Below are 14,610 nucleotides of genomic sequence, written 5' to 3'. Positions count from 1 at the left end.
CACTCTGTCTGCAAATCAGGTTAGGCATCCAACCCACTCAGGAGAGGAGCTGGGACAGCTGCAGGCATTAGATGAATTCTCTTGATAGCACATAATCAAATTTGGTGGAGATGGTAGGCTCTCAGAGTCAAGTTGCTAAACTTGGCTAGATTAGGAGAAAACTGGGGTGATCGAATTTAAAGCATGGACCCTGATCGGATATACTAGTAAATGAAGAGTTGAGAACATCAGCATCATAACCCGAGGGGCCTATCACTGTAGGAATCACTAGCATATGAAGACATGCTCACCTTGTGCTCAGATCTGCGAGCCAGGGTCTGAAGCCAGTATCGCAGACCACTGATGAGAGACCTCCAGGCCACTTTCAACTTGAATGCAAATCTGGAACCCTGAGACTAGGTCATTCCACCAGCCTCACATTCTTGCATGTTCAGTCACGTCACACATGTAGACAATTACCCGTTCTTTCCATAGCCTCCTCTCTGCGCTGGTCTGATCTTGGTTTTCCACTGTTCCTTTCTCTATCCAAAACTTTCCACCTTTTCCTCTGAAACTCAGCTTTATGGTTAATAATCTCACTTGGGTTCTCAGTCTTTTAGTCCACTGCTTCCTTTACCTCTTCTCTTAATCAAACAATGCTTGGTGCTTGATATTTAACAAATGTTTGCTACATAAAACAATGAAGTAAGACCTGATATGGAGGCCATTTTTCCCCCCATTACCCTCTCAAGTGCTGCTCATTCTCTTACTCCACATACAGAAATATCAGGAGGAGGTGACTTTTCTCTTCACTCCCCATGCACCTTCCAGGCCATTATTTCTGTCTCATCACTGGTAGCCCCAACATTTCAAATTAGGAAGGTCTAGGGTAGCAAGCTGGTTAGAAAGGAGGAGTGCCTAGGAAGGGCTTGTCTTAAAGTTAGATTTGCATTACAAGAAGACTGTTGTTATCTGCATATTTATTTGTGGTGGCTTTGGGAGTAAGAGGCAAATGGATTCTGTTGGTGGGCCCAAGCACATCTGTAGACAGCCTTTGATACTACCACTGACATTTATGGTGCAAAGCCCTGTTCCTTTATTGCTTATGCTCTTCTCTATACCACTCCGCCCTCCTCAGCACTTTCAGGTTCTCAACCATTTTAGACTTTATGTCCCATCACTTCAGCCACTTTTTTCTAATACAGTCAAATCTGTCTTATTATCTACACCTGTGCAGCTACTCTCCTGTCCTTCTGTCCACTATCATCGATTCCATGGACTGGCACAATCATGATGCTTAACTTCTTTCACTCACTTGAAAGGTACCCTGTGACTTCAGGATAATTTTTAAATTCTTTAACATGGTTTATAGGATCCCTTTCCAGTCTGACTGCTGCCTTCCTCTTCAGACACATTTCTCATGATTTCCCTTCTCACTCTTTGTGCTTCAGTCATGATGAATTCCTTTCAGTTCCAACGTTTTACTTGTTCTCTCTTGCCTCCTGGCTTTTGCACACACTCATATCTGGAATGCCAGAAGTTCATAACTTACCAAGAGGGATTATGGAGGAGTGTTCTAGGTACTAGACTTGGAATCATACAGAAACAAATTTGAGTCTCAGCTCTATCATTTACTTGTTCGAGATCATGGGTAAGCTCCTTAACTTTTATGAGCCTCCACGACCACATCTGCAAAATGGGATAATACCCACTTTGAGATATGAGAATTAAATCAGGTACTGAATGAGCCCCAGAAACAACCCATACTGTGTATGTTCTGTTCATTCCTTCCTTTCTCTTTTCCCTTATTCTTCCCTCAATCCTTCTTTTCCTTTTTTCCCTCCTTAATTTTTGTCTTCTTCCCCTCTCTGCTTTTCACTTAATGTTTGGGTGAGATTCATAAGATCCAGGGCTACAGGCAAACAATACAAGCTGCCATATGTACAGAATTAGTGTCTTGCAACCTCTGCTCTTCCACAGGAAGCCCACAGCCTTACTTCCCACCCTGGCTACTTAGGCAGCCTCAGAAGGACACCAAGGTAGAAGCAAGATTCTGCAACAAACTACATGTTACAGTGCTCTGGGAGCTCTTAACAATTTTCTGCAGGCTTTTTTACCTGGAGCCACCACCAGTCTTGTTTTTTCTCAACCTCATCACCTATACCCTCCTCCTCACACTGTCCTCTACATACACCTGTGTCTCATGGCTTCTCAGTTGAATGCCAAGCCCCTACAGGTGAGCCTTGCATCCTTCACCCACTGTGCCAGTAACCCTCAGAAACATACCTGCCTCTAAGGAGCTTCCAAACTGATCCTAGTGGATAAGACTTATGAAGCCATCAATAAAGAAGCAAGAGTTACTGCAAAATGTGGGAGCTGAACGGGCCTGGAATTGTCAGTGGATGATAATAGAAAAGGCACAGTTTGAGATGGGTGTTGTAGGATCAACAGGATTTTGAAGGCACAGAAATGAGAGGCATTCACTGCAGGAAAGCAGTGTGAATAATTTGGATGTCATACAGCATGAGAGGGTACAGTGAGCCTACGGTGTGGATGAATGTAAAGAAGTTATGGGAATTATGACTGGAACATTTTGCCTTTTCTCATGTATATGTTTCAGAGTTCCTTATTGGAGAATGAGCGTGACGACTTAGCAAAATGGCCTACACAGTATATTAGAAGCAGTATTTCCCAAAGTGCTTCTGTAGAAAATTAGTGTCGTGGAATGGTCTGTAGGAAAACAATAATAATAATTTAAAGAAATGTTGAATAGTCTTTCCTCCCCTTGACTATTTACAATGCATATTAGCTTATTTTAAAAAGGTCAGAATTAGCCTTATAATACAAAAACCTGACTTCCCTAGGAAAAGTAGGCCTCCCCTATTTATTCCAGTATAACATCACAATCTTTAGTTGCCCTCAAGGCACTTTAAGAGTCTGTAACTATATTGTATATTTATTTTTAATATTTCATTGACTGCTTCCTCACCAGAGTATAGACTCCATGAAGACAAATATGTTGCCTATCTTATTTACCAATATACATCAAGAATGTATTACAATGCCTAGGCATATAATAAGTGCTCAAAATAAGAGTAAACAATGACTAAAATCTTTGTTCAACTTTGCATTTTCCAAACAGCTGATAAAGGGTAGGACTGGAATTTGAACAAAGTGCTGCCAAATCCTGGTCTCTTTTTGACCGTAGATGGTATGGTTCTTGTTCCCAGGCACCACGTGGAGTTCTTGATGTTATAGTTATTACCTTTTGAAGCTTGAATGATTGTCCGATATGCCCACATTTTTTTGTTTGTATCTTTCAGGCAAAGGCTGCCACCTAAAAATGTTTACTACTACCGGTGCCCGGACCATAGGAAGAATTATGTGATGTCCTTTGCATTTTGTTTTGACCGAGAAGAAGATATTTACCAGTTTGCTTACTGCTACCCATATACATACACACGCTTTCAGCATTACCTTGACAGCCTGCAAAAGAGAAACATGGATTACTTCTTTCGGGAGCAGCTGGGTCAGAGCGTGGTAAGGCCTACTCAGAAATAGGCAGCCTTGGGGGAGGAGCTTAGTAATGAGTTTTTATAGAATGCAAACAATGGATATTGATGCTTTGTATATGCTCTGGAACTTTTAAGTATAATTATTTTTATTGTGCTATTCTTTGCCTCTGTGGCCAAGAGGAAGTCACAGAATAAGATATGAGACAGATGCTTGTCCTTCTGAATGGAAGCTGATAATGCTCTCTAACAAAATACAAAAACTCTGCTGAGAAAAGAACGAGGCTCCTACCAGGTGTTACAGGCCTGTTAAAGGCATGAAAGCATTTTATGAGTGTGAGCCTCTGAGATAAAAAATACATTTGTCTTTTAATGAATTCAACTTGCCTGCAGTGCAGGTTAGCAAGTGTTGTGCAGTTTGGTTGTGCTGCCCACAATATGTTCTGTCTCTGCCATCCATCAGTTCCCAACACTTCTTCCCTCCCAGGTTTAGTTCTCTGGGTCTGGAGATTTCAGTCTTACATTCTGAATTATTTCCTATTGCTGGCATAACAAATTGCCATGAACTTGGTGGCTTACAACAACACAAATTTATTATCTTACGGTTCAGGAGAAGTCTGAAATTGGGTTAAAATCAAGGTATCAGCAGGTCTGCCTTCCTTTTGGAGGTTCCAGGAGAGAATTCATTTCCCTGTTCTTTCCAGCTTCTAGAGGCTGTTTGCATTTCTTAGCTTGTAGTTCCCTTCCATCTTCAAAGCCAGCAATGGCTGGTTGAGTCTTTCTCACGCTGCATCACTCTGACACTGAATCTCCTGCCTCCCTCTTTTACTTATAAGGACCCTTGTGATTATGTTGGGCTCATCCAGACTATCCAAGATAATATCTCTATCTAAAGATCTTTAACTTAATCACTTTGGTAAAGTCCCTTTTGTCATATAAAGTAATATATTCACAGGTTTCTGGGATTAGAACATAGACATTTTGGGAAAGGGGTGCATTATTCTGCCTACTATTATTCTCTGTGGTCAGTGATACTTCAATTACTTGTAATGAATAAGCAGGTGACAAATTGTTTTTATGTTTCATTCTTTTTTATTTAAACTTCTGTGTTTAAGTTTATTTTTACATTTTTTAAAAATTTTTAAAATTTTATTATGTTATGTTAGTCACCACACAATGCATCATTAGTTTTTGATGTGGTGATCCACGACCCATTGTTTTCATATAACACCTAGTGCTCCATGCAGTACGTGCCCTCCTTAATACCCATCTCGGGGCTAACACACCCCCCCTCTCCCCTCCCCTCTAAAACCCTGTTTGTTTCTCAGAGTCCATAGTTTCTCATGGTTCGTCTCTCCCTCCGATTTCCCCCGCTTCATTTTTCCATTCCTTCTCCTAATGTCCTCCATGCTATTCCTTATGTTCCACAAATAAGTGAAACCATATGATAATGGACTTTCTCTGCTTGACTTATTTCACTTAGCATAATCTCCTCCAGTCCCATCCATGTTGATGCAACAGTTGGGTATTCATCCTTTTTGATGGCTGAGTAATATTCCATTGTATATATGGACCACATCTTCTTTATCCATTCATCTGTTGAAGGGTATCTTGGCTCTTTCCACAGTTAGGCTATTGTGGACATTGCTGCTATGAACATTGGGGTGCATATAGCCCTTCTTTTCACTACATCTGTGTCTTTGGGGTAAATACCCAGTAGTGCAATTGCTGGGTCATAGGGTAGCTCTATTTTTAATTTTTTGAGGCACCTCCACACTGTTTTCCAAAGTGGCTGGACCAACTTGGATTCCCACCAACAGTGTAAGAGGGTTCCCCTTTCTCCACAACTTCTCCAACATTTGTTGTTTCTTGCCTTGTCAATTTTTGCCATTCTAACTGGTGTAAGGTGATATCTCAGTGTGGTTTTGATTTGAATTTCCCTGATGGCTAATGATGATGAACATTTTTTCATGTGTTTGTTAGGCATTTATATGTCTTCTCCAGAGAAGTGTCTTTTCATGTCTTCTGCCCATTTTTTGACTTATTTGTTTTTTTGGATGTTGAGTTTGAGAAGTTCTTTATAGATCTTGGATACCAGCCCTTTATCTGTAGTGTCATTTGCAAATATATTTCATTCTTTAAGAATTGTGGATTGTGCCCCTAAAATAGGCATATTGAGTACTTTAAAGATCCTAAGTGAGGATACTGGTGGAATTGGCAGAAAATACTATACTCGAGGTTCTGATATGTGTTGGTGGAAAAATGGATTCTGCCCAGTGACTGTGAGTTCCACCTAGAAGGGAGTCCCACTTCTAAATAAAAGTTTTCAAGAGTAGGCTGTTTAAAAGACATAGAGTCTGGTCCAGGATACCCCCAAAAAGGAGAGAAATAAAGAAGGATTGTTTATGGCTCAGGTACCTGAGAGTCAAATCTGATCTCAAAAGCTAGTGGTCATGATGATATTCTTATAGTCTGAGATTCTCTATACACTTAGATTTTGCTAAACCGTCTTCCTAACAGTGCTTCTGGTGGGTGCATGGGTGTCTGGTGCCTATATATTTCGAACTGAGAATTGGGGCACATGGTGTATCAGTCAGCATGCTAGCAGGAAACAGGTGGCAGCCTCATATTAGGATAATTCGAGGAGGGCTTAATAAATGGGCTATTTACAAGGTATGGGCAGTGTGTAGGGAAACCACAGGGTAGAGTACATTTCCCTGGGGCTAATAACAGTTCAAAGGGTGTGAAGGGAAGGAGTGGTTACCAGAACCCAATAGTAAAGAGTCATATAGTGGGCCACCTTGAGTGGAACATTGAGTGACCTTCAGATAAGGAACAAAGTTAGCCTGAGATGACCCCACAAAGAGGGAGGTGAGAAAAATAAGTACATAGAAATATAGTAAATACAAAGAAAAATAAATACATAGAACTCATTCTCCTACTTCCCTCTGATTTCCTGCTAGGGGTCCTTATTGACCAGCCCAACCAGAAGTCAGAGGACAAGAGATCCCATTGATGTAATCCATACAGATAAGCCACCCTGGTCAGAGAAAATGGAGAAAAGCAGAAAGTGAATGTAGCAAGACAAATAGAACATATTAAGCACATATAGATCGATCAACAATTTATTACTGGAAACAGTGAGATTATCTGAGATAAGACTGCCAGAGAAATTCTGAGATGAGTGTTTGCCAGACATATGAATTGTGATATGAGTTAAGACAGTGATAAGTTCATTCAATACTTGTGACTCTTAATTTTAAGGGCAGGATTTGTATATTTCATTCCTGTGTCCACCCAAGCCCCTTCTTAGATTTATGCCGAACAGAATGGAGGTACATACTGAATGGCTATTACATAGATTATTGAATGAGTGGAAGAAAGAATCCAGTGTGGATCCAGGGTGGAATTCTACCATCACATCTGTGTTTTAGGCAGCAGGATGAAGAAGATATGGAGAGAAAGAAGAAGATGCAGTTACATAGCATTTTCTCTTCTATCCCATTTCATAGAACTCATACCCACCCTTCTCTAAAGTAAGGATGAGACATGAAGTCTTCGTTCTCGGTGACCATGTTTCCAGCTAAAAATTGGCAGTCCTGTAGATATATAGGAGAACTGATATTGAAGGACAGCCTGATATCTCTGCCACAGGAAGCCTAAATTTCGTTTTCAACTCTAATACCGAATTACTCATATGACCTTGAATGTTACTTACCCTTTCTGGAGAAAAGTTTTTCATCTATAAGATGAAAAAGTTAGACTTGAATAGTGTTTTCCAATTATTCTTTGAGGAACTCCTTGGGGAGAAAAAGAGAAACAAGTTGAGACCCTTGTCCTACTTCAGACTTTATGAGGGGCACTGAGGGATATAAAACAAATCTTGGTGTTCTTCCAGAAATGTATTCTATACCTGAGGAAATAAGACATATTCAAACAGAAATAATATTTTTAAAGTATATAATTAAGGATCTCATGAGTTGTTTAGAGAGTTAATGGTCAGACTAACCATCAGGGAGAAGATAAGTCTTTAAGCTGAGTCTTATAAGATGGGTAGGAATACGAAATATAGAGTTGGGGAGAAGTCAGTCCAGACAGCAGGATATAGCTAGAGTCATTGCATGGTGACAGTTGGTTAGAAGTCTGGTTTGATTAGAATAGGGAATCTTCCTACTAAAAGATTGAGATAAATAGGAATATCAGGGCCAAATTCTAGAAAGCTTTAATTGTCATATTAAGGAATGGGGGGGGGGACACAGATGTGGGGTCAAGTACTTTATGCATATTATCTTGCTTATTTCTCACAATAGTTTTATGGAGTAGGCAAAATTATCCCAGTTTGGGGATAAATAATCTAAGTCTAAAAAGATAAGTTACTTACCTAAAGCTATATGGCTAGTTCATGTCAGAGACAAAGTTTAAACCCATGGCTTCTACCACCACATCCTGGCATTTTGATGGATCACTGACATTTTCTACATTGGACCAATTGAGAGCCTCAGTAGATTTTTGTGAAAGGGATTACCTTATCCAAAGCAGCATCTTAAGAAATTAAAGTTAGTGGAAGTGCAGCGTATACCTGGGCTGGCCAAACTAATTTAGGGAAACTCTATGGGTTGGACCTCAAAGCAGATGCCAGAGACTTTAAGGCTTTCTGGCATACTTTTGCAGACAGGACACTTCTTCATTACCAGGGTGTTTGGTATGGCTCATGTCTGAAGGCACCACTATAATTAGTTAATCCTTATTCCAATTTGGAGGGAGGATAATTATAAGTGGGAAGGCTAAACATGCCAACATCCAGATCTCAGGGAAAGTAGGCAGAAAGCAAGATTTTGAGTAGTGCTGGAACTATTAATCATCATGTCCATAGCTGCTATTGCTACTAATTATGTCATCTGAAGTGGCATCTTATTTTGTTATTCACTACTGACCCCATCTAACCTCACCAAACAAAATCCCTTTGAATATGCATCAATGCTGCAATCTGACATTTAAGATAAATATATCATGGAAAAGATCTTTTTTTGTTCCTGTTGTCTTAATTGTTCTTATTCTTGTCTTTATTGAGGTATAATTAATATACCATATAATTCATCCATTATAAGGGTACAGTTCTGTGAATTTTAGTAAATTTGTAGTTTTACACTATCACCACAATCCAGTTTTAGAACATTTCCATCATCCCACGGGTACGGGGAACACAAAGTTTGGGCAATTTTCAAGTCTGCCCTGGCTTTTACTTTCCCTTCTGTGTTGTGTTTACCATGAGCATTTGTGCAGCTTCAAGGTTGTTCAAGAGTGTATGACTGCCTTGAGCCTTCTCAGGTCTCTACTGAGCCTGCACCCAGTCTCAGCCAGGAATATGTTTGTCCCAGCTATGCAACTGCAGGCCCTCCTTACTTGCCAACCTCTGTGATGAATGTTTCCATAGACAATACTTCCAGGTGTGGGCACTGCCCACTTTTCCAAATTGAGTCCTTTGACCATGACAGAGAAACTTCCAATCCTCCTTAGAGTATGGCCTAACCTAACAGACCCCTGCATTCACCAAGCTTGGGGGAAGATGGAACAACCACAGCACATCACAGATGCCCATTCTTATTACCCAAAGTTCAGCAGTTTTTTAAGCATAACAGTTTTGAGATTGTTGTATATCTTTGGTCAATTTCCAAAACACTGAAATGATTGTGTCAGTTTTGTCCAGCTTTATGTTTGTTTTTTAGAAATAGGATTTACCAATACGCTCTTTCCAACATAGCCGGAAGTAGATTTTAATTGACAAATATTAGTTTTTAAATCATATAACCCTCGTACTGTCAGGCACAGTAAATATGGTATTATTTTCATACATCATTGGACTAATTAGATGAACACCTAACTCTGCATGTATGTGTGTGTGTGTGTGTGTGTGTTTTGAAAGGATTAGATGGAGAGCCATTCCTGTACTTAGGGATACTTGCCAAAAAGAAGTGTCTAACAAAGAAAATAATCGGATAGTGTATTTTAGGGAATCACTAGAAAATCATTTATATGGGAAAAATATTGTCTGGGTTCTGACACTGGCTAGCTCTGTGACTTTGGGAAAAGCACAGCACTTCTCTTTGGGCTTTAGAAAGTCAGGCCAGATTATTTAAAAGCATCCTTTCCAATTCCAACATAAATTATGGTTCAAACGTTCATGATATCCTGATTGTATGTTCTGAGTCAGACATCAGCCTGCTGTAATGTTGCCTCTTAATCTGCCCTTTATTTTATAATACTGGTAGTTAATTGAGTGCTTAGTATGTGCTAGGCCCAATGTTGTGATCTTCATACACATTATGTCACTCTATCCTCACAACAGCCTTATTATGTGATTCATACTGTTATTGAATGCCTAACATTGAACGAGCATGGTCCAGGTTCTAGGGATATAGCAGTGAAAAACAGGTAGAAATCCATGCCCTCATAGGGCTTATATTCTAGTAGCAAGAGACAGACAATATTCTATAAATTAAATCAGGAAAGGGGATGAGTTTTGGGGTGAAGGATTCACTTAGAAGAATTTAAGCTCTGAGATATATCAGTATTACCTTCTTCCATTTGCATTTTTAAAAACTGAGACACAATGAGATGAAGTAATTTGTCTATACCATAAAGTTGGAACTTGAAGCCAAACCTTTGTAGAAGCCAAAAAATGGACTCTAAAGCAGTCCTGGCTAGGGAAATATTTTATTCACCTATATATTCATTTACTAAATTCTTACAAAGCCATTCTTCAATCCTGTAAATATCTGATGAGTACCTTCTGCCTGACAGGCTCTATACTGGGTGTTGCAGACAGAAAGATGAATACCAAACACACCTTGTCCCTGAGAAATATTCAGTGTAGTGGGCAACACAGATGTAAAAACTAATAATGGCAATGATGGTAAGAGACTTGATATAATAGAAGTAGTGGGCAGAGAAGGGGCACAAGGGAGGAAACAAATCCTTAAGTCGAAGACATCTTGAACTGAGAATCAAAATATGGATACAGAGTCTGAGACACATGATGAGTCCTGACAGTTTTGTGTGGTTCCAGATGACAAGAGCACAGGATCTGCCTAAGAAGAACAGAAGGAGTAGTGATGGAGAAAGAAGGAGAGGTAGGTGGAGGCTGACCCAGGAGTGCCTTGAATGCCAACCTAAAGAATTTGGACTTTATCCTGAGGGCAGTGAAGAACCAGGCAGGAAGGATCATGATCATTGTGTCACTTAACTCTTCCATCTCCAGGCTGCACCTGCTGGTGACAGCAGATCTAGAAGTCAGGTTAACTCCTGCCTGTCTTTACAGTTGGCTTTTTTTTTCCCCTATAGACAGAGATAATTGTTAGCCAGAAGTACCTAAAGGAAGATTACCACCACAACACCATATATAAAAATGAGAATGCCATAGAAATGCCTAGAAAAGCTGGTCTCTCTGATCTTAACAACTCACACAGTCTCTAGAGTTGGCAGACTATAGGGGTCACATCCAAATTTAGCAAATATATTAGGATCCTATCTCCTATGGGCAAGGACCTAAATTGTATAGACCAATATTTTCTCTTAACATTCCAGAAATACAACTTTTCAGCCTCTGCTCACACATTTCTTGAGGCAGCCTGAGCCCCATATCCAAGAGAAAAAAGTTCCACCATTCCCAGAAAGAGCCACCTCCCTGTAACCTCTTTCCTTGACTCTAGCTCCACCCTCTGGGTCTACTTTGCATGTACTTGCTTCTATAGCCCTGGGACATGTCTGTGAAGACAGCAAGCCAGTGACCATACCCCCCTCATGAGTCCTCTCCAGGCTAGTCCTTTCCTTCCTCCTCTACCCCCATAATTCTACATTTCTGCAAATTCTGTGGTTTCTAAACTTTGTGCCTTCTTTGTTGTTCTCTGGACATAATCTAGGTTGTTAACTTCCTTTATAAAATATCAGAACTGAATGTAAAACTTTATAGGCAATATAAGCCTCCTACAGCAGAATAGGATTATTGTCTCTCTTGCTCTGAATGCTAAATCTCTAGAAATGTAACAAGAGTTTATATTAGCTTCTTTTAGCAGTGAAGTCTTCCTGTAGTTGATTTTTGTTGTTCATTAAATAAGGCTATTTTAATTCCTCTGATTTTTTTAAATGGACCTTTTATTTTTAAATAATTTTAGATTTAGAAAAAAACAAGTTGACCACCTGTGGGTGCCATCATGGCAGACACAGCCAGTCAGGTGCTCCTGGGCTCCGGTCTCACTGTTGTGTCCCAGCTACTCATGTACATGAAAGTGCTCATCCAGGTGGAATATAAGCCTCTTCCTCCAACAATAGGACAAAATATTTTGGGGCAACAATTATGTCAGCTTCCTGGTCTGTTTTGTTACGCTTAGCAGTTTGTGAGCATTGATGGGAAGCATGGGTTGTTCATAGTCTTAACTCCAAGACTGTGTTCAGGAGTCCTTGGAACTGGTCCATGGTAATGCTTTACAGCTTTACCAGTAGTGTGAAAAGGTTGAGGAAATAGGACCTGGAAATGTACAGAAAGAAGTCACATCTTCCTTCAACCAAGTTATCAAAGAGAAAAATAGAGAGACAATGGCTTGTTCTGCTGCTACCCTCATCACACATCCTTTCCACGTGATCACTCTGAGATCTATGGTACAATTCACTGGCAGAGAATCCAAGTACTGTGGACTTTGTGACTCCATAGTAACCATGTATCAGAAAGAGGGCATCCTAGGATTTTTGTGGGTCTTATTCCTCACCTCCTAGGGGACATCATTTCTTTGTGGCTCTGAAACTCACCAGCCTACCTTGACAATCCCTATGCACTGGACAGTGGGGTTTTCACCATGTATGAAATGAGAGTTATTCCCAAGCTGTCATAGGATTTTTTGCCAATATGTTGACCTACACCTTTGTGCTTATCTCTAATCTTATGGCTGTCAACAACTGTGGGCTTGCTGGTGGATCCCCTCCTTACTCCCCAATATATACTTCTTGGATAGATTGCTGGTGTATGCTACAAAAAGAGAGAAATATGAGCTGAGGAAATAGTTTGTTTTTCCAAAAGTTCCCCTTTGGGAAGACTTATTGTTGTGACCTGAGAATGTTAATTTGAAGATGTGGGGCAGGGACAGTGACATTACTATTGTCCCAGATGCACAGAATTGTGGGAGAGAATGTTGCTTTCTATATAGTGTGGCATACTTTTTAAATAATCATTTAATCTTGAGAAAATGGAAAAAAATTGAAAGGATAACTTCACCCAGTTTCCTCTAATGTTAGAATCATACACTACCATGGAGCATTTGTCAAAACAAATAAATTAACATTGATACATTATTATTCACTAAACTACAAAATTATATTCAGATTTCATCAGTTTTTCCACCGATGTTCTTTTTCTGTCCCAGGATCCAATCCAGGATACCACATTAGCCTATAAATTTTACAAGTATAATTGTGACCCCTTACAGTTGTCCTACTATTGGTTTTAATCCTTTGTTCTAACTTGCTGTGATCATTTTGATTCTTGGATTCTCCTATCTGTACTATCAGTGTCTTCACTAAGATTTTTTAAAAATATATACTTTTTAAGCATTAATTTAAATATATAAGTGTTTAGCAGGATTGAGACTTGAGACCAAGGACAGAGATCCATGCATATTACCAGAGACTTCTCTGGAATGCCTAGATTGGCATTTTTTAAAATCAATTCTATATCAGTCCCTGAGTTTGATTATGCTACTAACTGCAATAGCATAAGTCATCTAAGTGAACAAGGTTTTACCTGCCTCCAAGTCAACTCAGTTAAATTCAATTTAGTTTAGGAGCAAAGTGGGCAAGTGTAAGGAGATTGGAAAAATTTAAGATTTGGAGCCTGGCAGCTTCTACAACAGTCCTTATGTGGATTTGTGAAGAAAAGCCAAGATCTCAGCAAGTAGCTAGACGGAACTGATGGACCTGTAGACAGGCAAATTAGAGGACAGAAGACAGTAACACAGAAAAGAAACTAGAGAGGGGCAGCACCATTCTTATCAGCAGGGTAACTTCAAAATAAAGTAGCTCCTTTCCATTCTTTCTATTCCTTCCCCATTGTTCTTTCTTCCCCTTTGAAGTAAAACATCATGGAATTGCAGCTGGCAACATGACCAAACAAATGTATGAAAAATAATTACATCTTTTTGGCTGGGTTTTATATTGAGTAATTGTTTGAAGTTAGTAATCTCAATTATCATTCCCTAATCCACCTCTCAGGAGAGTTCTGTGGACCCCCATCTGCACCAAACCTTGTCCTGATCAGACAATCTAAATTAAACAAGCTCAGTAGTTTTGGCTCCCTTCCAGCAGGCCACTTCACAAGTCACTACTCTCTTGGCATTGTTTTTGCTATTCCCTCCAAAAAGAGTCTCAATTAATTGGAGGCAGATCTATCCTTCCAGCATCTGGTGAGGGACTTCCAACTTACCCAACTGCTACAGGTAGCTCATCCATTCCAAACCTCAGCCCTGGGTGAGCAAGGGCCTAGAGAGGAAATGCTGGAATTGTGACCCTGGGTTCTCCACTGCTAGAACAAGGAGGCACATGTCTAATTTACTCATGCTGCAGAGACTGACCCAGATTACCATACACCTGCTCCAGATCTGGGTTTTCTAGTCCAGTGAATGTATCACCATCACTCCAGTTGCCCATGCCAGAAACCTGTCCTATTTAACTTCTTTTTATTCACTCCTTGCATACTATCTGTTACCAAGTATGATTGAGGCTATAACTCAATATCCTTAGACTCTATCCCTTCCTTATCTCTGCTGCCAGTGCCCTAGTTCAAACTATCAGCATCTCTCAGAGAATTACAACAGCTTCTTTAGCCACAGGTACAAGATGTGAGGTGAAAAGGCCTCTAGGCTCTCTCTCTCTTCTGCTCACCTAACTACGTCAGCATTATAGTGGCTGCCATAAAGTCCCATCCTTTCTCCTAACCTTGTGTTCCCCTCCCTGCCTCATTGATCCTCTGGTACCTGCCTTACCAAGAGACAGTAGACTTTTCACTGAACACTACTCAGCTAGCTTGGCAGATGGCATCCTTGGTGCTAACAGATTGCTATTTTTAGGCCATTTT

The 14,610-nt window shown here is 40.0% G+C and overlaps 1 protein-coding gene and 1 pseudogene across 1 annotated transcript in view; both read left to right on the top strand.

Annotated features, from left to right (window-relative positions):
* Positions 1 to 14,610, top strand: part of AGBL4 (AGBL carboxypeptidase 4) — a 1,445,284-nt gene that overhangs the window by 955,158 nt on the left and 475,516 nt on the right. Inside the window, exon 5 of the mRNA XM_021683893.1 lies at positions 3,303 to 3,519. Within this exon, the coding sequence (XP_021539568.1) occupies positions 3,303 to 3,519 (217 nt within the window). The remainder of the gene's footprint in view (positions 1 to 3,302; positions 3,520 to 14,610) is intronic.
* LOC110575036 lies at positions 11,702 to 12,609 on the top strand (annotated as a pseudogene).

This window comes from Neomonachus schauinslandi, chromosome 4 (genome assembly GCF_002201575.2).
Source record: "Neomonachus schauinslandi chromosome 4, ASM220157v2, whole genome shotgun sequence".
NCBI classification, from domain to species: domain Eukaryota; kingdom Metazoa; phylum Chordata; class Mammalia; order Carnivora; family Phocidae; genus Neomonachus; species Neomonachus schauinslandi.
Note: the sequence above shows the minus strand (reverse complement) of the source record. Positions and strands in the feature narration are given on the sequence as shown.